This window comes from Labeo rohita, chromosome 10, assembly GCF_022985175.1.
Source record: "Labeo rohita strain BAU-BD-2019 chromosome 10, IGBB_LRoh.1.0, whole genome shotgun sequence".
Lineage (NCBI taxonomy): Eukaryota > Metazoa > Chordata > Actinopteri > Cypriniformes > Cyprinidae > Labeo > Labeo rohita.
In genome coordinates, this window is record NC_066878.1 from 13,345,439 (window position 1) to 13,369,703 (window position 24,265).

At 34.9% G+C, this 24,265-nt stretch overlaps 1 protein-coding gene across 17 annotated transcripts in view; it reads right to left on the reverse strand.

Annotated features, from left to right (window-relative positions):
* The window catches only part of LOC127171680 (protocadherin alpha-C2), a 95,811-nt gene that overhangs the window by 10,760 nt on the left and 60,786 nt on the right, over nucleotides 1–24,265 (reverse strand). For 15 of the 17 annotated variants that reach the window (XM_051120467.1, XM_051120468.1, XM_051120482.1 and 12 more), the window contains 2 exons: nucleotides 11,636–11,694; nucleotides 1,498–1,586 (listed from right to left, as the gene is read on the reverse strand). In XM_051120467.1, the coding sequence (XP_050976424.1) occupies nucleotides 1,498–1,586; nucleotides 11,636–11,694 (148 nt within the window). Of the gene's footprint in view, nucleotides 1–1,497; nucleotides 1,587–11,635; nucleotides 11,695–17,056; nucleotides 20,193–24,265 lie in introns of those variants that run through there. The other 2 variants (XR_007828553.1, XM_051120466.1) reach the window with 2 other exon arrangements.

Sequence of the window (24,265 nt, forward strand, 5' to 3'; positions counted from 1 at the left end):
TTTCGTGCGACTGAGTTCATTTTTTTTCATTTTCATTGTGTTTTTCTTCTTTTGCAGTGGCATATTTTTGATGGTTTCTTGGAAAGTTACGTTCAGTTTTATAAAGTTACGTTCATTCTTATTGGCACAAAAATAATTCCATAGAACGTCGTATACACAATCTAAACATCATGTAATTAATTTGATTAAAAATGTTAATTGACTGACAGCCATAATTTTAGTATATTTGATTGGGCTAAAATGAACTATTGCAAGTATACTTCAGGGACACTTTAAATATCTTACATTTAAAGATTGTAAGACTGACAGAAATATGAAAATGCATTTTAATATTATGAAATGTGCATTGTGCAATAAAGAAATATTTCAAATAAAGTTTAATTATAATTTTATATAATTATTCATGTGCAGTGCAATAAATCACATGGAACTTAATACGTCTTGACACATTTGTGTTGCCAGATCTTGCTAGAAAAAAATAAATAAATACTTTTGAAAAAGTTGACTTGCTTCATCACTTTATGGATGAAGACAAGCCCAAAGGCGCTTAATGTGCATAGCTTAGAATAAGTGGACATGGCAACACTTTAATAGTGCACTCTGAAAAGCACATAAATAAATAAATAAATGTAAAATCGCTAAACATAAGTCTTTGGTTCGGGGATTTAGGTGATTCACTCCTGTATTTAAATGCGATTGTCACTTCTGTGTGTACTTGGCCAGTGCGTGCTTACCCAAAATAAACACATTTGGTTCATTGTGTCAACTAATGATTATATTGCCTAATTATGTGCTGAAATGAAGCATTTGAGAGAAATGAAATCCTGTCAGGGAAGGACTAGCCTTGATACACCATTAACAAAGAATAGACTTCGGTGGAAGAAGAGAAGGAAAATATGCTAGTAGATCTATAAGAATGACACGCTATGGACCACAACAAGTCACTGTCTGGAGTCACTTGCTAGTTCCATTAAGTCTGAAAAAATTAATGGAAAAGCTCAAGCCAGACTTGCAGACTTGTTCCCTGTCATTTTAGATCTCGGGAACACTATTGCAATACAAAGAGACAACGCAAAGTACATCCTGTACTTAGATTGAGGATTTTTCAGGACACGTGAGACTGTAAAAGAGCAAGAAGAGGACAGAGAGAAAGAAAGAGCTGACATTTTTTTGGATGAATAAACCTAACCTGCTTTAAACAGGTTGTTTTAAACATGCATGAATCCATGTCAGTTTGAATCAGCTTCAATTTAGGTCAAAAGTTTTAGTCGGTCTTGATTTATTCCTAAGATTCATTACAAAAAATCCAGAATCACCATATGCATTAGGCATATTCATTAAAACAGATGTAATAGGTTGATGAACATGATAATTTTGCTAGAGAGAAAATTACTAGATTAGCAAGAGCATGAAGTTTTGCAAGAAGATGATGGAGTCGTTGGTTTCGGATGATTAAATTTTAATTACACTACGGACGTCTTTAAGATGTGACCTCACCTGCTGCACTGGAGACTGTGGGCCAGTTCTGGACCAGCATGCCTTGCGCTCCCTGCATCACAGCTGATGCCTCCTCCATATGGACAGAACTAAAATCAAAATCAATTAGCATGTCATTAGTCTTGAAATATCACACATCCAGAGTGCTATTAAAAATACATAGAAGTAAAACTGATATGAAAATATTTTACATGAAAATACAGGCTGTGAAAGTGTATAAGATGCCTGAGTGGGGACTTGAGTTGTGTTATGTGTCAAGAGCTGCTGTGTTTGCATGTATTTATTTAAGCTTTGGTCTGAAGGTGTGTGTGATGGTGAGAGTACATGTGACAGAGTGTGTTAGACTGTCTGTGTTCTAATGTGTCTGTGTGTGAGGTGATGTATGTGTGGCGTGCGAGTTGTCATGATGGTGTCATGATGTTTTAACTCCTTCAGACATGTTGACAGGAAAGCACACTGAGAGAGTGTCTAAATATATACAGGACAGAAGGCAGGGAGATACACAAGATGATACAAAAATGAGCTCTTATGAAGTGTTTTAAAAATACATTTTCAAATATAAAATATATTTTCATGTACATTTTAGATACAATATATTTTAAAATCCGTAAAACAAGATTTACTTGCCTAGTAACATTAGATGTTAAGATTTGTATCTTGAATATACAATACCATCGTACACTTTGCGGTCATTACAATTTTTAATGTTTTTGAAAGGAGTCTCTTATGCTCACCAAGCCTGCATTTATGTGATTAAATACATTATAACTGCAATATTGTGAAATATTTTCACAATTTAAAATATTTGTTTTCTAGTTAAATTATTTAAAATGTAAATTATTCCAGTGATGCAAAGCTGAATTTTCAGCATCATTACTACAGACTTCATTGTCACATGATCTTTTTTTTTTTTTTTTTTTTTGAATGGTAATGCAAGTGTACAGTATTTTGTTTTTCATCAAGTAGTATTTTTTAACTTGTTTTCAACTTGTTTATGTTGAAGCTTTAAACAAGTGAAAAAACTATGCCAAAAGATAAAATGTATGTACACTCTAAAAACATGCTGGGTTAAAATAAACCCATTGCTGTGTGAAAACATGGACAAACCCAGTGAATGGGTTGTTTTGATCCAGCGGATGGGTTAAATGTTTAATCCAGCCTTCTGGGTAGTTTTATTTAACTCAACTATTGCCTAAAAATACTATATTTCTTTTTAAAATTAAGCCAAAAAAGGTTGCCAATGAACACGTATTACTTAATTTCCAGCGATATCATTTATTTGAACTGAGTAGAGCTGTATGATGACATCAGTGAATTCAATGATGAACTGCCTTTAACTGAAAATTGAGTGTCCTTTTACATTATTGATGCACTATTTCTTATTTAATACTGCAAAGCTGCTTTGTCACAATTTGTATTGTTAAAAGTGCTATATAAATAAAGGTGACTTGACTTGACTACTATGTTCAATAAATTAACATTTATTAATAAACTGAATAAATAATAATTGAATAAACAACATTATTAAATTGATTATTAATAAATGTTCACCTTTTGATTATTGCTGATGCCTCTAGAAATTATGTGTCTGATTTTTAACCTATTTTGGATAGCCATATAGTAATAAATAATAAATAAAAATGTTAGGTAAAATAAAACTACCTAGAAGGTTGGGTAAAACATTAAACCCAGTGGCTGGGTTTGTCCATATTTCACCCAGTGCTGGGTTGTTTTTAACCCAGCATTTTTTAGTGAATTATATAATAAATGTTACAAATATGATTTTTTGCCATGTAGGAATGATGAAGAAACAGAAGAAATGTGAAAAGAAATATGATATAAAAGCGAAAGTGTTCATCAAGGAGAAAAATATGTGGATTGTATAGAAATATATTACCATTTCAACGCCCCTTGCCTCTCTACCCTACAAATGCCCATTTCTTAATCTGATTTCCCCTAATACATAGTTCAGTTTCTTTACCATCTTTATCTTCCCTCTACTCCCCTCTCCATTTCTCTCTCTCGGACTGTCAGCAGGCCATGCATAACATAAGCCTGGGAGTTTGTGGTAGACAGCTGAAGATGTAGTATGTACTTAAAATTTCAACAAATACCACGCTGCACCCTGCGAGTATGCATTAAAAAGCATTACGTTAAAGGGACATTTCATTTCCTACATACACTTTCCAGCGACGGCCTTTGGCTTTCAGTACGGCTCGGTGTTTATCACCATGGAAACCTCAATCAGACAAGCACCCACATAAAGAGCAAGACTGTGAATTTTACCACCGCACTCCTATACATCCATTATAAATGTACAGACATGAGGAGCAGAAAGGAAGTGGGTATAGCAGGGCATCTGCAATGCAGCACAGGGTGTGCCCAGCCTGCTACAGCTCCCATAACTCTGATCCAGTGTGTGTATGTTAGCATGATGGATCTTCTAATTCCCTTAAAGCTGAAATGCACCCGTGCCTTCTGGCAGGGTAAATCTGTAACTTTCTAGCCTAAGGAGAGGGTTGTCGATCGAGGGGTGTGTATTTAATGCCACTGGAGAGTTGGTTTGGATGCTGGAGGTGTTTGGAATAAGTCTAAATGAAGAGGAGGTGTGACAGAGAGTCTAGAAATTAGTCGTCTTGAATTTCTGATTTGTTGAGGGTCCGTAAAAAGTTATGAAAACATGGAATTCTAAGATTGAATAAGAATAAAAATAAGAATAATCTGACAGTAAATTTACATAAAGCTTTAATGGAGAAGTCCACTTCCAGAACAACAATTCACAAATAATTTACTCACCCCCTTGTCATCCAAGATGTTCATGTCTTTCTGTCTTCAGTCATGAAGAAATTATGGTTTTTGAAGAAAGCATTTCAGCATTTTTCTCCATATAATGGACTTCATTGGTGCCCCGATTTTGAACTTCCAAAATGTAGTTTAAATGCAGCTTCAAAGGGCTGTAAACGATCCCTGCCGAGGAAGAAGAATCTTATCTAGCGAAATGATCGGTCATTTTTTTCATGAAATAAAAATTTGTATACTTTTTAAGCACAAAAGCTTGTGTAGCACAGGCTCTGGGATGCGCATTCACGACGCTACGTACTATTGAATCACATCGAAAGGTCACGTGGAACATAGGCGGAACTACAGACCCAGTGTTTAACTGGGCGCAAAGTGAACGTGCAAAGACTAAGAAAGTACACAGTACACAGACGATGAACTTAGACGTGATTCGTAGTAGTGATGGGAAGTTCGGATCATTTTACCGACTCGGACCTTTAAGTCTCGTTCAGCAAAATGAACAAATCTTTTTTCGAGTCATTTTGTTCATTTCCCTAACACATCTACTGCTTACACAAATGTTGATCACACTACAAATAAGACAAAATTATAATGCTATAAGAAACAGAAAAGATTAATTCATTGTTTACCTGGGTCTTTAGTCTATGATTAGCTCACCTCACCTCTCATCTGACAAGTTTTCGGGTTTGAGTTGTTCGTTTATCACGTGACATCCCTATAAGATTAACGAACAACTCAAAAAACCCAAAGACTCGAAACACGTGAACTAATTCCAGTACAGAACCTAATAGGATGTTGCGCATGCGCGACTGAACAAATCACTCCCCGAGACGACTCATTCTTCCCGAATCGCATTAAAGATTCGTTCAAAATGAACAAATTGTTCAAGAACACCCCATCACTAATTCGTAGCATTGTGGACGCACATCCCAGAGCCTGTGCTACATGAGCTTTTGTGCTTAAAAAGTATACACATTTTTATTTTTCGACAAAAATAACCAGACCCTTCTTCCTCGGCTGGGATCTTTTAGAGCCCTTTGAAGCTGCATTTAAACTACATTTTGGAAGTTCAAAATTGTGGCACCAATGAAGTCCATTATATGGAGAAAAATCCTGAAATGCTTTACTCAAAAACCATAATTTCTTTACGACTGAAAACAGAAAGACATGAACATCTTGGATGACAAGGGGGTGAGTAAATTATTTGTAAATTGTTGTTCTGGAAGTGGACTTCTCCTTTAAAGGTCTTGAAATTAAAGTACCATGTAATTGTTGAAATTCAAACAATTTATTTTATTAAGGATATGCAATATACATTATCATTCAAAAGTTTTTAGCTAGTAAGATTTTTGTTTTTGAAAGACATCTCTTATGCTCACCAAGGGTGCATTTATTTGATCAGAAATATAGTAAATATAGTAAATATGTAAGTAAATATATAAAATACATAGTAAATATAGTAATATAGTCATTCTAGATAAGGCCCTTCTTCCTAGATTGGGATCGTTTAGAGCCATCTGAAGCTGCATTGAAACTGCATTTTGGAAGTTTAAACTTGGCGGCACCATTGATGTCCACTATATGGAGATAATTCCTGAAATGTTTTCCTCAAGAAACATAATTTCTTATCGACTGAAGAAAGAAAGACATGAACATCTTAAATGACAAAGGAGTGAGTAAATTAAATGTAAATTTCTGTTCTGGAAGTGAACTACTCCTTTAAATTAACTCCTTTGTATTGTAGGGTATCAGAGCGAATCAGACAAATGGAAGATTCGATCAGAACATTTGGTTGAAACCAAAGAGCCAAATTCCACAAAGGGGCCCAGAACCACGTCATAAATCTGTCCAGGATACCCTGGCGCCAGCCAGCCTGAAGTAAGCCTAACCAACTAACTTTCACAGCTTTGAACAACTTGCAACATTAAAACAAAAGAACACAATTATTGATAATCCCATCTCAGGAAGGAGATTATCAATATTGGGGCGAGAAACCCAAGATTAATGGTCAAAGATGCAGCCCATCAGGACCATCACATGAGGAAACTTTGTTGGGTGGTGCTCCCCCACCCAAGACAAGAACCAGACCAAGTTTCTTCTAAATTCCTTTGTTCCTTGGAACATGCCCTTAGTTCACAGAATGGCAGAGACTGTCCATTTTACCTAAATATGCACCAAAACGATGCTTAAAAGGACATATGAATGAACATCAGACCATTGCATAACTCCCTGCTATGTATGCCACCCACACATTTGTCTATTATGTTCTAATCACTCGTTGTGTATGTCCTTTTTAATAACTATTGAATAGCTTAAGGGTTTATATTCATGTTTGGTATGTATGAGTTTGAAAATTCATGCTTTGAATGTTTCCACCAATCAATTCATTGTCAAATGTGTTGTATTCATGTTATAGGAATCATGGCCAAATTATACTCTGCAAGAGCGGGAAAATTCTGACCATGTGACTGATAAGATAACATGCTGATTTATGTTTTGGGAGGAGAAACATAGCAATATCCTGAGTTAAGACAACATCTAATTGGTCAAGACACCATTTTGGGATGTGTCCAAAGCTGAGTTTAAAACCACAGGACACCATCAAATTTTGCTTTTAGCTATTTCCATCGCTCCTAGCCATGCTTTTAGCTTTTAGCTTTAGCTTTTAGCTATTGGTTTAACCATTGCTTTTAGTCAGGCTCTTAGCTTGTGCTTTTAGTTTGTGCTTCGTGCCATCTCTTTTAGCCATGCTTTTTGCCATAATTTGCCGCTGCTTTTTGCGTTCTTTGAACGCTTCCTGGCTTGCACGCCAGCCACTCCTCTAACGAAAACATGAGGAGACCGTCACATTTCTTTCTTTTACTTTAATCTTTTCTTTCCGTTGAGAGTTTCGTGTTCTAAGTTAAGTTTTGCCGCTAAGCCGTGTCTCAGACTTCGTGCCTGCCTCAAAACTTCAACCAGCGTACACGACTCCATCATCCAGCCAACGCCCAAGACATCACCTCCAACGACCACGGACTTCCAACCAATCAGCAACCTTGGGGAACCCCTTTCTGCAACGACGTCATCAAAGGAAACCCCTTAACACAAAGGCAACGCAAGTACAACCTCCAGATTCTAGCTGAACTGGTGCATTAATATAGCGTTTAATAACCTCACTAAGAAACTCAACGCCAGGGTTAATTAAATGATTGATGGTTGTTCAGGTCTAAGCAATTGCATATACGTATGCTATAAACTTGGGATTTCACATTTTCACTCTTCTAAACTCATTCTTTCCTCATCTCTCTCTCTTTCTGCAACTTGTATGAATGTGTGAATGCGCGTCTATGTGTTAGATTAGTTTATATGTCTTAGGTTTTTCCAATAAATTCCTATTCATATTGAAAAGAGAAGTATCTTGTGTTTTGTGCTTATAAATTAATGTCTTAAACTGCCGACCTTGTTACCGTGCTAAGAAATAGTGTTTTCACTATATTTTGGATATTAGTATCCAGTACAGTGTTGATGTTATACGGCTCGCTCAATGAATCACTGACCGATTCATTGATCCGCTGTATACGGAGATTCTGTTCAATCTTAAATGATTCCCTTTGAGCAAAATTGACTTCTGTAGATCCCCTACAGTATTTATTATAAAATCTAATCTATTTTTGTGATAGCAAGGCTGGATTTTCATCAGCCATTGCACAAGTCCTCAGTGTTACATGATCCTATAAAAATGTTTCTAACATGCTGATTTGATGCTCAAGAAACATTAGAACAGCAGAACAGCATTTATTTGAAATAAACTTTAAAAAAACACTTTAAAAACACTAATAATTTAATAACACTACAGCAAATTTGTATAATTGTATAGCATATCTAAACTTGAATATTCTGTATGTTATAATGCTGTGATGCCTGAATTAGCTTTCCACTACACTAACATTTAAAATAACTGGTTTTCAATTTTAGTGTTCTATTTTTAATTTATTTAGACAAAACCGTAAAGAATTTTAATATATGCCATTTAACGGTTATCAGCCATAATATAATCATCTTATTATTAGTGTTAGGGAGTAACTAGTTACATGTAACAGAGTTACGTAATTTAATTATGAAATAAATGCAACTGTAATCTGTTACAGTTACTGAGAAAAAATATGTAATTAAATTATAAAAATGTTAGTGATTACAAAGGGGGTTACATCTGAATATTATCACACACACACACACACACACAAATTTCTTTAAAAAATGGAATTGACTGCTCTAAAATATGAGACACCAATGTTTCAGGACTTTATGACAGAATAGGACACATGCTTATTTGATAACCATTTTATTTTCTATTTGGGTTTATGTATATGCTTTTAAGATTTTTAAGATTAAATGTTTTCCCCCAAGGCATTGTTAGATGTCAGTGTTTCCTGTCATAGCTATGCCAAGATTCGATTTTAAAAACAGTATCATAGCTATTAAACTATGTCTTATGATATTAAATCTTATGATATTAAATCAGATTTGAACTTCAGAACGATCTCAAAGTAAAAAGAGGTGCTATAGTCTGATTTTGTAGTGGCTGTGCTTTCAGATTAAATGATTATAATCTTAATTCAAATGATGAAGGATTCTGAAAGTCTGACAGTAATCAGTGTTGAGTACTACCCTGCCTGCTTTAAATGACAGAAAATGATTGACAGTTGAAAACATTCAATAGTAATTTAGAAAGGTTATCGATTGTAATCAATTACAAAGTAATTGAAATAGTTATACTACTTATTACATTCTAAATAGGGTAACTTGTAATCTGTAATGCATTTCATTTACAAAGTAACCTTTTTCTAACACTGCTCAACATAATCATCTCATCTGACAGAATTAATATTGAATTTAATACTGGTGCTTAAATTTACAGTGTAAATTTTTTAGTATGCAAATTTGGACTATGTTTATATAGTGCTCAAAGTGGCTCAGTGAAATTCCATCTAATCTGTCCCCTGTGTATAATGTCCCCTGTGCCCCTTTTTGCACCAGCCTTCAGTCACATAAAACACGCATGCACACACACAAAACCATCCCTGGAGATGAGCCCACAGGGTAGCACAACATTATCACATAAAACAGACAGCCCTTCACCCTTTGGAAACTGTATGTGTGTGGTGTTTAGAGGAGGGGGCCTTGTTGTCTCCAGATGTAAGTGTGTGTGCGGGTATGTGTAAAGAGTTAGAGAATAAATATTTAGCATTTCAGAGATGACTCATTTTGTCAGTATTTGTGCATTGAAATAGCCCCCCTGAGATTTGAATTCCCTGCTTCTGGGGTGTGGGTAAGCTCACACAATCAGCTCATCTGCTAGCTCGTCCTTTATGCTTGGTTGTGAAGGACTGTGCATCTGCTGTGGAGAATGCTGATGACCTACATACTCAAGATCAGACTGCAGAGCCACTATGCCAGGGAAAGGCCCTTAGCAAACGCTTCAAAGCTTGTGTTTGTGCGTGATGAAGACAGACAGAGCACAGTTGGTCCACAGAGGAAGAGGCAAGAGGTCAGGAAGAAGTCAGAGAGCTCATGATGCTTATGATTCTGGTGTTCGGATGAAGCTCTGTTACAGATACTACAGACAGAAGAACTGACAGCCTTTCTGTTTTACTTATTGCCTCCTTGTAATTTCTTATTCCACCCTGTTTTGTTGGATTCGCAAACGTATACAGAGACAAATTAGTATACCTACAATGCAATTTAATGTGGCTGTTGAATGGAATCTAATATAATTTTTAATTGCATTGCTTCCTAAATAAATTTTGTAAACAAGAAATATGTAGGGGGAATTATGTTGCATGATTGGTCAATACAATAAAAATGCAACAGATTTTATGAACTGAACAATGTGAACAATATTGTATAAATCATTGTTCTTATTGGTAACTAAAACTAAAACTATTAAAATAATTTTCATAAAATTGTTTTTCAAATATTAGATGAAAAACCTAGACTTAAAAATGGAAACAAAAAATTAGTAACTAAATGAAACAAAAACATGTTTACTTGTACATATTTAAGTAAAATAATAATAATAATAATAATAATAATAATAATAGTATTTAATTAATTAATAATAACAAATATTAATTCAATTTTTAAACTAACATAATATAATTACTAAAACCTACATCAAAATTAAATATAAAAATAAAAGGTAATTCAAAATATTAATACATACTGTAGTAGTAAAAAATACAAAAACTATTAAAATTATGTTTAGAAAATAGTAAAATAGTTTAAAATAGCATAAAATAGTTTTTCAAATATTAGATAAAACATAACAAAATGTTACAAAAAAAAAACAGTTTAAGTATTTGTACATATTTAAGTATAATAACAATAATAATAATAATAATAATATAATAATAATAATAATAATAAATAATAATAATAACAATAAAGCTAAATACAAGTATTAATTATTATTTAAACTAACATAGCATAATTGCTAAAAACATAAAATAAAATTAAACTAAAACTATTACAATTATTTCCATAAAACAATTTTTATAAAATTGTTTTTCAAAACATGAAAATGTAACACAAATTTGAAATGTTGCTTTGGCAACTAAATAAGTTTACTTGTACATATTTAAGTATAATAATATTATTATTAATAATAATAATAATAATAATAATAAATATACATTTTAATTAATTATTTTAAACTAACATAACTGAATTACTAAAACCTAAATTAAAATTTAAACTGAAAAAAAAAAAGTGATTCAAAATATTAATACCGTAGTGGTAATATAATTATTATAAAATAAAAATAAACTATAAAAAATATGTATTTGTATAAAAATAAATTGAACATTAATCAATTAACAATAGCATATTTATTTAGATTATTAAATTCTAAATGCGTTTCATTGATAGCTTACGGTACCCAAGTCATTATCTAATGTCACCAACTGAACTTTACTTTAAAAGTGTCAATATTTTTTTCTAATCTGTGAAACAGCAATTCTTTGTTTGGAACATTTTATGTTATGTATAATATTTTGAGGATGCTTTTTAGCTTCTGCTCTCCCTTTAATTTGATTAAATTCAAACAAGATGGTTTCCTTCATAATGACATTGAGGGTCTGGATTTGATTATTGCCCATCAGGAAATGAGGAAATTAGAGACTGACATGATTCACAGTGCTTTTACACTTTAACTCAGCTACCAAACTCAAGATCAAAATAAAAACTTAACATCTAAATCTTATTTAGCTAGAGCAGACAGAGAGAGGTGTTTTTTTGCATAACTATTCAGAGAGGACTGTAACTCTTTCAGGACATTATTAACAGCAAAAGTGCTTACCTCTGCACTCCTGCCCTCAATGACGCTGAGTAACGCCAGTCAGCATTTGGTCCTTTGGGCTGGAGAAAGAGAGAAAGAGAGAGATAGATGAAGAGAGATAGAGGGAAGGAAGAGGTGGAAGGACAGAAAAGGGTTAGATACATTCTCATCAATAAATCATGCTGCTCTGTGTGTGTGTGTGTGTGTGTGTGTGTTTCTGTCTTGCATTTTAATATGAACCACAGCTAAAGGAGACCAGGACTACAGGGATGATTATTGGCACTACGCCATGGCCAATGACTCACTGGTATAAAACTTTTATGTGAGGAGACAGTGTTCTTCATCATAAAGCATATGAAGAACACCTGACATTCACCTAATAACATACATAACAAAAATACAAGGAGTGCACGATTAGTTAATGACTGATATTAGTGATTTCAATATAATAGCATTGGCAGATATTAGATATTTCATTGTGCATGATCATTTCCACCTACACTTTTGAAATTGTAAATAAAGAGTTTTACAAGAATCGCTATTTTAGTCTTTCGACTTCAACAAAACAAAACAAAACCAAAAAAAAAAAAAAAAAAAAAAAAAAAAACTGAGTAAAACTTCTTTCTACACCTTTTTTCAGAGAATTTTTACAATTACACAGTAAAAAATTGGATTTACTTTGTAATTATTTCTGTAATTTATTGACAATTTTGACTTTTTTTCAGTGTTTTTGCATTTAGAATATAAAAAGTCTAAGATTTATTTTGTAATTATTTGTGAAATTTACTAGCCGTTTTTGAGTGAAAATAGTTGGTACATAATTTTCAGTGCATTTTTACATTTATACTGTAAAAAAAATGTGTAGGGTTTACTCTGTAACTACTTGTGTAATTTACTAGCAATTTCTAAGTAAAAATTGTATCTACAACATTTTTTTCAATGTGTTTTTACATTTAAACAAACAAAAAAAAGTCTAAAATTTATTTTGCATTTATTTGTGAAATTTACCAGCAATTTTTGAGTGAAAATAGTTTCTACATCTTTCTTTCAGTGCATTTTTACATTTACACTAAAAATTTGGTGTAGGATTTACTTTGTAATTACTTGTGTAATTTACTAGCAATTTCTGAGTAAAAACTGTTTCTACACTATTTTTTCAGTATATTTTTACATTTACACTATAAAAAAGTCTAAGATTTATTTTGTAATTGTGAAATTTACTTGCAAATTTTGAGGGAAATTGTTTCTACACCATTTTTTCAGTGCATTTTTACATTTACATTATTAAAAAATAGTGTAGGATTTACTTTGTTATTTCTTGTGTAATTTACTAGCATTTTTTGAGGGGATATAGTTTCTACACCATTATTCAGTGCATTTTCACATTTATTCTATAAAACATTGGTGTAGGGTTTACTTTGTAATTACTTAAACAAGTCTAAGATTTATTTTGTAATTATTTGTGAAATTTACTAGCAATTTTGAGGGAAAATAGTTTCTACATATTTTTTTCAGTGCATTTTTACACTCACATTGTAACAAAATTGCTTTGTTATTTCTTGTGTGAATTACTAGCAATTTCTGAGTGAAAACTGTTTCTACACCATTTTTGCAGCGATGTTTTTACATTTAAACTGTAAAAAAAAAGTCTAAAATTTATTTTGTAATTATCTGTGAAATTTACTAGCAATTTTAGGGAATATAGTACACCATTTTTTCTGTGCATTTTTACATTTATTCTGTACAAAACATGGTGTAGGCTTTACTTTATAATTACTTAAAAAGTCTAAGATTTATTTTGTAATTATTTGTGAAATTTTGCCATTTTTGAGGGAAGAGAGTTTCTACACCATTTTTTCAGTGCATTTTTACATTTACATTTTAAACAGATTGGTGTAGGATTTACTGTGTAATTACTTGTGTAATTTACTAGCAATTTCTGAGAAAAACTGTTTCTACACTATTTTAGTGTGTTTTTACATTTAAACTATAAAAAGTCCAAAAATTGCTTTGTAATTAGTTGTAAAATGTAGTACATTTTTGTGAAAATTGTTTTAACGAAACAGCAAGAACACACTGAATTGAACATGAAAATTTTAAGTAAAAAAATTATAAAAAAAATCAAATGGTATTTTCTTCAAAAATATGTTATAATAATTTGTATTGGTAATACTTTATTTTAAGATGTCCTTGTTACACATTACATGTACTTACTATTATAATAACAATAAATTATGCATAACTACATGCAAGTAACCCTAATCCTAACCCTAACCATATAGTAAGTACATGTAGCTAATTAATATTACTCAGTACTTAAATCTATAATTGCGCTGTAACAAGGACACTTTAAAATAAAGTGTAACCTTTTATTATTCATTTACAACTTCGAAAAATCATGTAGACAATTTTTGCCATAATCAAGTCCTCATTCAAATAATCTTAGAGAATTTGTTGACTGAATATGTGCTTTTATATTTTTAATTATAATTATAATATAATGGCTAAATTCACGCATAGCTTTAAAAATGACTTTTGATTTTAGTGATATTTTACACAGATTGTAAAATCATAATTTTAATATCAGCCATTTAGCACTTATCGGCCATAACATTGACATAAACCAATGCTATCTCACAACCAGTTTGTGCATATTTTACAAGGTGACTAATTCAGTGGATTTCGGTGATGGGTAGGTTTAGGGGCGAGGTTAGATGTAGGTCATTTGTACAATTTCATACATATTTGCTAAAATCATATTAATTTGTACAAATTAGCCACCTCGTCAAATATGTATGAACTGCCATGAGATCAGGCTGCATAAACACAAATTTATTTGGTATCAGTCAAAATTTTCATATATCAGTGCATCACCATAGCCATTTCCACACATTTTCCGATGACTTTGCACTTCCTGCTCAACATCGAGTCCCTAAACGTCTTTCTCTTCTCCCAGCATCTTTCTCTTCTCCCGGGAATGATATCATCCTGGGATACCAGCTGACCTCATGTAATGTGATACTTGAGCATTTTCTGCCCTCAACCAGAGCAACTCAATCTGAGCACTGGTCACAAGATGACCATTCACCTCACAACCTAATACAAAAGCCTCAAACATAAGATGGTCATCTGTTCCTCCAGCAATTCACAGTGAATGAATTACACAGAGGGAGAGCACAAGCACGTAGTTGCCACTCTTTTTATATTTGCCCTAGTAAAGAGAAAAAACTAGGTTGGGTAACATGCGATAGGATGAGGCATTAGAGAATGGCCCAGATAATTTGAGTAAATAACATTCCTTAATCAGGTGAATTCAGGGGGGGAGAGAGACTTCGCCTCGCTCTCACAATGTAATTTGCAGGGCTTGAGAATCAAAGGCTGGAGGTTAATTCCATTGCCTGCTCTCTTATCTTGGACAGACGGCCTCTGCTCCTAAATCCTCTGCAGTGTCGAATGCGCTGCAGTGCCTCTCACCAATACATCCGAGAGGATCTGATGCTGTCAAGAGCATCTCTGCAAACTCTAGTTATTCTTGTACTGTAGACATTTTTAGACTATTTTTTAGTCTTTTTAAACCATCTGCAACATCACCTCCCATGAGCCAGAGATCAAGGCTGCACAGCCTTTGGATCATGTTCTGGCTAATTAAAACACATTTCACGAATCCATGGCTGACAGAGTGAACATGAATTCACGCCAATTACACTGACAAAAACACATCAATTGTACATCTATGACATAAGATGCATTGCACAGGCACTACTCTAAGATGTAATAATCTCATAAGAGCTTGGTCTATGTGGAACCCAAAATAAAATGTATTTACTTCAGTGAAATTTAGTGTGCATAAAATAATGTTGAAATACATATCCAATCTTGGAGTAAAGACAGTGACATGGGAGTGGGTGGAAGGAAATAATCCTGAAAATATGATGACAGCCTCAGATGTGGGAGTAAACGCCTGAATCATCATAAATGTAATGTGCTACTCCAGAAAGTCTTGATGTTTGACACTAATGCAGGGTGAAGCAAAGCACTGTAAAGCTGCACTAGATAACCGCACAGTACAACAGGAGATGACAAGGTCAAAAGCTTCTGACACGTGGGCACGGAGCTTTATTGCAACTCTTGGTCTGAGCAAATTACTTTTTACACTAAAACATACTGGAAACCAGAGTAGCACTATACTGAGCAAAACTTTCGATCAACCAGCTCAACTCTTTTTTTCAATATATCTAGTTTTATTGTAATTTACTCAGAACTTGTGCTCCATGACTATGGTATATTTAGTTACTAACATAAGTGTAACACTCATTTATTATTATTATTATTATTATTAAACAATAAAAATAAAACATACAAAACAAATTATATTATAGTAAATTGTAGTATTAAATAATATTAATATTAAATTATAGTAAAAATTATAGAAATTATATAAAAACAAATTAAGATTCCTTGCCATATGGTGAAAATTGGTTTAATGGTAATGAATTACCATATAACTTGCAGTTTAAATGTTTAAATCTACAAACTACTCAAAAAGAACACCTACATTTTTGGGTGAAAATCAATAAACAAACATTCCTAGAAATCGCTGTGTGAGGTATTACAGTATGATTACATTTTATTCTTTCTTATTTATTTATTTATTTATCATAATGCATCACAGTATGATTATATTATATTAAAAAAAAATCTTACTTTTAGCAGTTATGTACATTATTATTATTATTATTATTATTTATATATTGCATGATGCATCACAGTATGATTATATTTGATTCAAACAATTCTTGTTTTTTTAGGAGTTATGCACATAAATGTATTTTTATTTATTTATTTATTTACATTTTGTGTTATTTAGACAACTTTTAGAAAAGCCCCAGCATTGGCATCATTTATTATTTTTATTATTATTTATTTATTTATATTTTTTCTTCTTCTTCTTCTTCTTCTTCTTATTATTATTATTATTATTTATTTTTTATATATTCCCAAACACTGGCATCACGTATTTTATTTTATTTTAATTTTATATATTTATATATTTATTTATTTCGCATGATTCATCACATTATGATTATATTTTATTCAAATAGTTCTTGTTTTTAGCAGTTATGTGCATAAATGTATTTATTTGTTTACATTTTCTGTTATTTAGTATTTATGTAAAAGCCCAAGCATTGGCATCTTTATGTATTTATTTATCTATACATGTTTTGCTATTTAGAATTTATGTAAAACCCAAAGCACTGGCATCATTTTTATTTAGAGTTTTTTCTGTTTGTTTGTTTGTTTGTTTTTTTACAGTGACTTTCTGGCAACCACATCTTTTTTGTTTAGTGTTTTACTGTAAATTTGACCCTTTTTTTAACTTAAATTTGACAGTTTTTTTTAAACAGACATTTTTACAGATATATACTTTGTGTTAAAACACACCTGTAGTGCTGCATCTGGCATGCTAAGCCTACGAACAAATCCGCTCCCTCCTGTAAAGAAGCGCTCGGAGCCCCAGGTGCCACTGATGGGTCGGCCCGTGTTGTAGAACATGAAGGTGTCGCTGCCTGAGGTAGCAGTCAGACAGGTCTTGTAGCAATAGGTTTTAGTCAAAGAGCCATTACCCCGGACCTCAATATAATGAGGCTCAACCTTGAGGTCTCGTCTAAGCACCACATTGTTATTGGGTTGAGATCCACCACCAGCACCTCCACCACCCCCTCCTGAGCCACCTTCCGCTTGGGCCTTCTGGGACACGCAGCAGGGCGAACAGGATCCGGGTTGGGTGCAGTAGGCATGGCAGCGTACAATAGCCAGCACAACCACTGTCACCAAAAACACAAAGGTGGTGGCGCTCAATGCCACAATGAGGTACAGTGTCACATTGGAAAACAAGAGAGAGCTGTGAGGGCGGATGATTCGTTTGGGGTCAGGCGTGACTTTCAGTGGCACCTCCATGACAGCGACATTGATCGTAGCGGAGGATGACAGAGGTGGTTCGCCATGGTCCCTTACTAATACAGTTAAACTAAAAGAGGTGGAGTTGTCTTCAAGGACACGCCGCGTTGTACGAATTTCTCCAGTGTGTTCGTGAACTTTAAATAGATCCAGATCGCTGGCCTGGTCCAGCAGATAGACAACCCACGCATTCTGTCCTGCATCTGCATCATAGGCCACAACCTTTGTGATCAAAGTTCCTGGCTCCGCGTTTTTCTGTACCGTCTCCGTTAAGCGCGTACCATTGGCTGGGGGACTCACAATCTCTGGCGGGTGGTCGTTTTGATCCATTATGTAGATGTAAACGGTGGCTACACGACTGAGTGGTGGAATACCCCCATCCTGAGCTTTAACCTGGAAGTGAAACTCCCGTAACGACTCGTAGTCAAAGGAGCGAAGAGCATAGGCAACACCTGTGTCCGCTTTAACCGACACGTAGGAGGTGACCGGGATCCCGTGATTGTTGTCGTTTAGGACCGTGTAGGTAATGCGAGCGTTTTCATTGACATCCGCGTCCTGAGCTTTGACGGTGCAGAGCGAGGCTCCAGGTGCATTGTTCTCCATGACATACACAGTGTAGGAGGTCTGCTCAAAGCGTGGAGGGTTGTCGTTCACGTCGGCGACATCCACCTGAATGGTCTTCTGAGACGAAAGGGGAGGGTTGCCGGCATCGGTAGCGCTGAGAGTGACATTGTAGGCTGCTGTGGTCTCGCGGTCAAGAAAGGCAGAGGTTACCAAGGTATAGTAATTTCTAAACGACTTAATTTTAAAAGGAAGACCAGGTTGAATTTCAAGGGTGACCTGTTTGTTAGGGCCAGAGTCCCGGTCAGTCACACTGATTAGGGCGACCACGGTATCTGCACGGGCATCTTCACGCACTGGACTGGACAAAGACGAAAGCACAATCTCTGGAACGTTGTCATTGACATCTACGACCTCCACCACCACTTTGCAATGGGCTGCTACTGGAGCTGGGCCTTTGTCCATGGCCTGGATGTACATTTCATATGTATTAGTATCCTCGTAGTCCACATTGCTCTTGACTCTGATTTCTCCAGTGTTGGTGTCCATGCTGAACATCTGCCTGACCCTGTCTGGGGTGTAACTGCTGAATGAATAAAGCACCTCCCCGTTTGTTCCTTCATCTTGATCTGTGGCATTCAATTTGATAACCAAGGTGTCTTTGGGCGAATTTTCAAGCAATTTGACTTTATATACTGAGCTGTCAAAAACGGGGTTGTTGTCATTCGAATCTAAGACGCGAACGTTGATTTTTGCGGTACCTGTTCGTGCTGGTGTGCCACCGTCTGTCGCTGTCAGGAGTAACTGATGGTAAGGGGCGAGCTCGCGATCCAAGGGCTTTTTGAGAACGAGCTCGATGTGCTTAGTATTCAACGAAGGCTTGTTGGAATCGAGAGCGAAATGCTCGTTTGGGCTGAGCCGGTACAATCGAACGGAATTGGTACCGATGTCCGGATCTTGCGCGTGTTCGATCGGAAAACGAGAGCCCGGCAAAGCCGACTCTGTGATCTCCAATTGATACTCGTCTCTGGGGAACTGCGGCGTATTATCATTCACGTCTGTTATCTCCACCTCGACATTATGGTCTTCGTTTGGGTCTTCAAGAAGAACCTCTAGATTCAAAACACACGCGGCGCTTGTATCACACAATGTCTCTCTGTCAATTCTCTCGTTCACCAATAATTTTCCATTCTTATGGTCCACGTACCTTTTGCCGCTGTCAGAGGTTACCTTAATCTTTCGGGTGGAGAGCTTTCGAATATCCAAACCCAAATCCTGTGCAATATCACCTACAATCGTTCCACTCTCCGATTCTTCTGGCACGGAATATCGTATTTGTCCGAGAGCAAGGCCACAAAATAATAATAATAGCAAAAAAGAAAGAGGCACTTTTTTGTCTAGGCAATCACATATCCCTGCAACAGCCATCGCAAGATCATAGGATCCGCAGACGGATTAAAAACAGCACTCCGCCTTGTCAGCTTGCAATATCTTGCCTCCCACTTCAGCATTAAAGGTTTTACATTTATGTGCACAATGGTCTAATTGTCAATTCCATTCTAAAAGCGCACGGATACTTCTCGGATGCGTCCATGTTTCCTTTGTCCGCGCTTATCCTTTTTTTTCCTCTGCGCGCAGCTGACGGGTGTGTTTCCTTGCCACTGGTGCTGCATATTTCGCCGTGCGCGCACTCTCTCTCGCTCTCTCTCCCTTTCTCTCTCTGTTTCCATCCACCCCTCCCTTTCGTACTCCTTTCCTCCTCTTCTTCATAGCTCAGTTCGATGGTGTTGGTGCGGCACACCGGGGGAGGGGCTGCCTACTCAAATATAATGCATTCTGATATTCGAAACCTTGTAAGAAAATATAACAGCTTGATGGAAGCAGCCAAAAAGCAACAGCTATATTTATTAATGCCATCAAATTTGGAGGAAAGGCTACACGTTAATTAGAAAGCGCGCATTTGGGATGCATTACGTTTCCCTGAACTAGGCCAGTGCATTTTAAGCTTTGGTTCATCTCAGGAAAACACTCAAAATTAAATGCGTTCCAAGTGCGTTTCTATAAGAGATTGGATTCTCCTGTATCTATATAAATGGCTGTGATATTACACTGTGAAAAATGCAAAAGAGTGTAAAAATGTTTAGAATAGTAAAACTCTAAAGTAAAAAGTTTTCATTTATTTATTTTTATTTTTATTTTTATTTTATTTTTATTTTTATTTTTTTTATTTATTTATTTATTTTATTTTTATTTTTTTTTTTTTTTTTGCGTGAATTAATAATTAGTTTGCTGTCAAGTAAATCTACACCTGGCGTACACATCTGTAGAATCTCACTGTTCTGACAGGCTGTGACTTTTCAAACAAAATTATCGTTGTCAGCGCGCAAAGAATGACAAACCAAATTATTTTAGACTACCAATCGTCTTCATGTATCAGAAAAAAATGTTGCAAATGTTTTGAAATACAAAATACTTTTATTCTTTATTGGTCACAGAACGGCTACGTTCATTAAAATCTATCATTACCATTGCCCCAGAATGTGCATTTCTCTTTCCGCCTCTCTCTCCCCGTCTGTGGCTTTGACTTCAGACAGACCAGGTCATTCGGGCGTGCGTGCCTGGGGCGCGATCTCTGTGCATCCGTCAAAATGCGCCACAGAGAGGGAGCGTGTCACTCTGAAACCGATGACATAAACTAAGCCAGGGCAGACTGTCAGCGTAAACCCGTCGCATTACAATCGCCTCATGTCATCACCATCTAAAAATAAAACATAATACAATTTTAATTCAGATGAGAATTGTTTTTTTTTTTTTTGTTTTTTTTTTTTTTTTTTTTTAGCTATCAAATATTTGTATGTTTATATTTTTAACGTTAACCAAACATCTGTGACACATATTTTAAGAATAAAATAGGCCATTACAATAAGAACTTTTTTTTCTAAAGATAAGCAGTCAATTATTAATAATGCATTAATAATTACATGCTAATAATGAATATTATTAACATGCATAATAATAGCAAGCTGTATGCCCCACTATGATCCGCAGTTTCACTTGCTTCCTAGCAGCAGTTGATAGCCTATATATAAATGATAAAATGCACTAGTTTGTCATTAAGTTAAGTACAAGGGATGTGTATGAACAATTGTAAAAGTATTTAGTCACTTTTTGTATGTGTATTTAATTTGTGTTTCATGCAGTTTAAGTACTTCAAAGCTGTACTAAAGTGCTGAGCAAGCTATAGAAAACATAATTAGTCAACAGCAAGTGTGACAGCTATGGAGAAAGCAACATATGCCTATTATTCTTATTTCTATATAAATATTTAATATTAAAAATAATCAGCTGTAATTTGCCAGTTACATTCAAATAGGCAAATAAATCGCCAATGCTGTGTGTATACTGATTACCATAACCAGCTGTGGTTAAAAGGTAGGCGTACTTCAACATCACCACAGTGCTACCATGTTACAAACACATACACACGAAAACATCTTTCTACTTTAAGAGCTTTAGTATATTTTGATAAATATGAGGGGTTGATATTAACCACTAGGAATCACTTAAAATGGATGTTACTTAAAATCTATGATATAAAATTAGCAAAGCTATCTATCTATCTATCTATCTATCTATCTGTCTAGAAACCTGTCTATCTAGTTAGCTATATATCTGACTAGGACTGCCAACTCCGATGCATTTAGGGTGAGACTTGCGCTGTTGACACTGTTCTGACACTCTGACAGGGCTGCGAACTCTTATTTTTTCATGCAGTCATAAGCACCCTATAAAACTAATAAAAGGATATTGGGGATATAGATTTGGTAAAGGCTCCATGTGCTTTTCTGTGTTTGCGCTTTGGAAAGTGCCAAAAGATTCTATTTACAACGTGTTTTTATAGCATTGAGCAACACAGCCAATTACAGACATATCTGTTGATTTCTTGAACTCCTCTGACTGGCCATTCCATTCAAGTTAGTCCAAATTCACTCACCTCTAAACCAAATTTCACCACGCCGAATTTTATTCCTGCACATTCACAATTCCTCTCATTGTAGATATGTGTAGATATGATGTAAATAAGAGATTTATTGTGCAGTTTAGAGAGCCTCATTGATTACAAAGAAACACTGTGAGATTGCAATAATGTGAAGTGAGTGGCAGCTTTTTAGTGATTATATGAAAAATATATTTGCTCACTTTCTAGGTTTCTAAGTTTTGATTTTTCTGATGCTAATAGGACCAATGGCCACATAACCTGTACATGCAACAAAGTTTCAAGAGTGATATATAACCTCAACCAACCCAACCAAAACCACCACCAAACTCGCCATGGAAATCCTTACTCAAAAGTTGGCAGCCCTGGTAGCGTATGAAAACTGCATGTCAAATTGGAAACAGAAAATACAGCACCATGGTTCAATACATAATACTTTGAAAGCATTGATTAACATTAATGTTAATTTCAATATTTACTAATTATTTCAATTGAGGTCAGTGGAACTAAGGACCAGTTAGCTAATGATGCTTTTGGGACATGCACCGCTTATTGATGTTCGTTTCAATATTTTTAAATTCATCTCCAAAAACAAGCGCATTTTACTATTATGTTTACACATCGTAAACATAACACAGTGGGTGGAACTAACAGAAACTGGCGAAATTTTGACAAGCGTATAAGAAGAGGAAAAATAAAGAAACTGCCTGTTATGTAAATCAATAGTGAAATAACATGTTTATTATTGTTGTTTAATAAATTACATCCATTTGGAAACTCATCAATTCTCATTGGGTGTGCCACAGCTAAAAGTAGTTTTTATGATTATTATGATTATTATTATTATTATTATTATTATTATTATTATTATTAAAATACTTGTAATTTTTTATTTTATTATTATTTTTTTTTTTTTTGTCATTTTCTTTCAGTTAATGTTTACCCTGTTTATCCTGGGCTGAATATGCCTAGGTGAAACAGTAAGCATTGTTTTCATAATGTGACTGTTTTGATCTTTTTTGGAAACCACTGTGAGAGATACCAGATGTTTTGCAACACAAAACACTCTGTAAGCAAGTGGGTCAGATACCCAAATGTTTACTTTTTTTGACATTCAAATATCTACAATCCAGATTTTGTTTCTGACCCCACCTGCTGTCACTCTTGATCCCACACACAATGCACAATTGTTTTTGACACTGAATTGCCAATAAATTACCAAAACACTGCAGAGACAAATTAACAATGCAGACTCAATGCAATCGGTTGCAAGTATCATTTGCAGTATTTATCCTCTATGCTTTCACTTCCTCCTAGCTCCATCTCATCTTTCCTCCCTCTTCTCGCTATTGAGTTTGGCAGCCAGAAAATATTTTTTTCCTCACATTTTGGATATGGAAAAGCAGACTCGTATTAAAAATCAAGCCTTTTAACAATAGAAGGCTTGACAAGTCCTTGTTCTATTAGTTATCCGCTTCAGGAAATTTAAAGGCACAATCAGGCCTATCATTCTGCATGTGCATGTACTTTCACTGTCAGTGTGCAATAACAAGACTGTCTTGACATTTACAGAAGTGAGTTGTAGCTTTGGGGAACTGAGTGTGTGGAGTTGTGAGTTATAGAGAAAAGCGATGAGTACAATACTGTCAATTGACAACCCCAAATTGGAATATAACAGTGAAGACGTAAATGGCTCTCCTTAGAAAATAGCAAATGAACAAAAAAAAAAAAAAAAAAAATAAATATAGAGGTACACCTTCCTCCTACATCCTTAAGTGACAACATTTAGCTAATCAGACTGTTGAAAGATATTAGTATCTTGAGCTCTGACTTTGACCTTTGGCAGGTCAGAAACCCATTACAAGTGGTACTCCTCCTCCCCTGACCCTACTTACATAAGTGTGCCAGATTTTAAAAGAGATGCACCCATCTGAGAGACACTGCACAGACAGCCTGCACCAACAGTGCCCTCAGCAAGGGCATCCAGAGTCACACCACCCACCGCAATGTGCACTAAAAACCTCTCTTCCTCTGTCGTTCATGTTCCCTCTCTCTCTTTTTCCCACTCCCTTTACATGCATGTCTTCTTTCATTCTTTCTCTCTGCTCTGCCAGTTGTGGCCTATATTTGGTGTT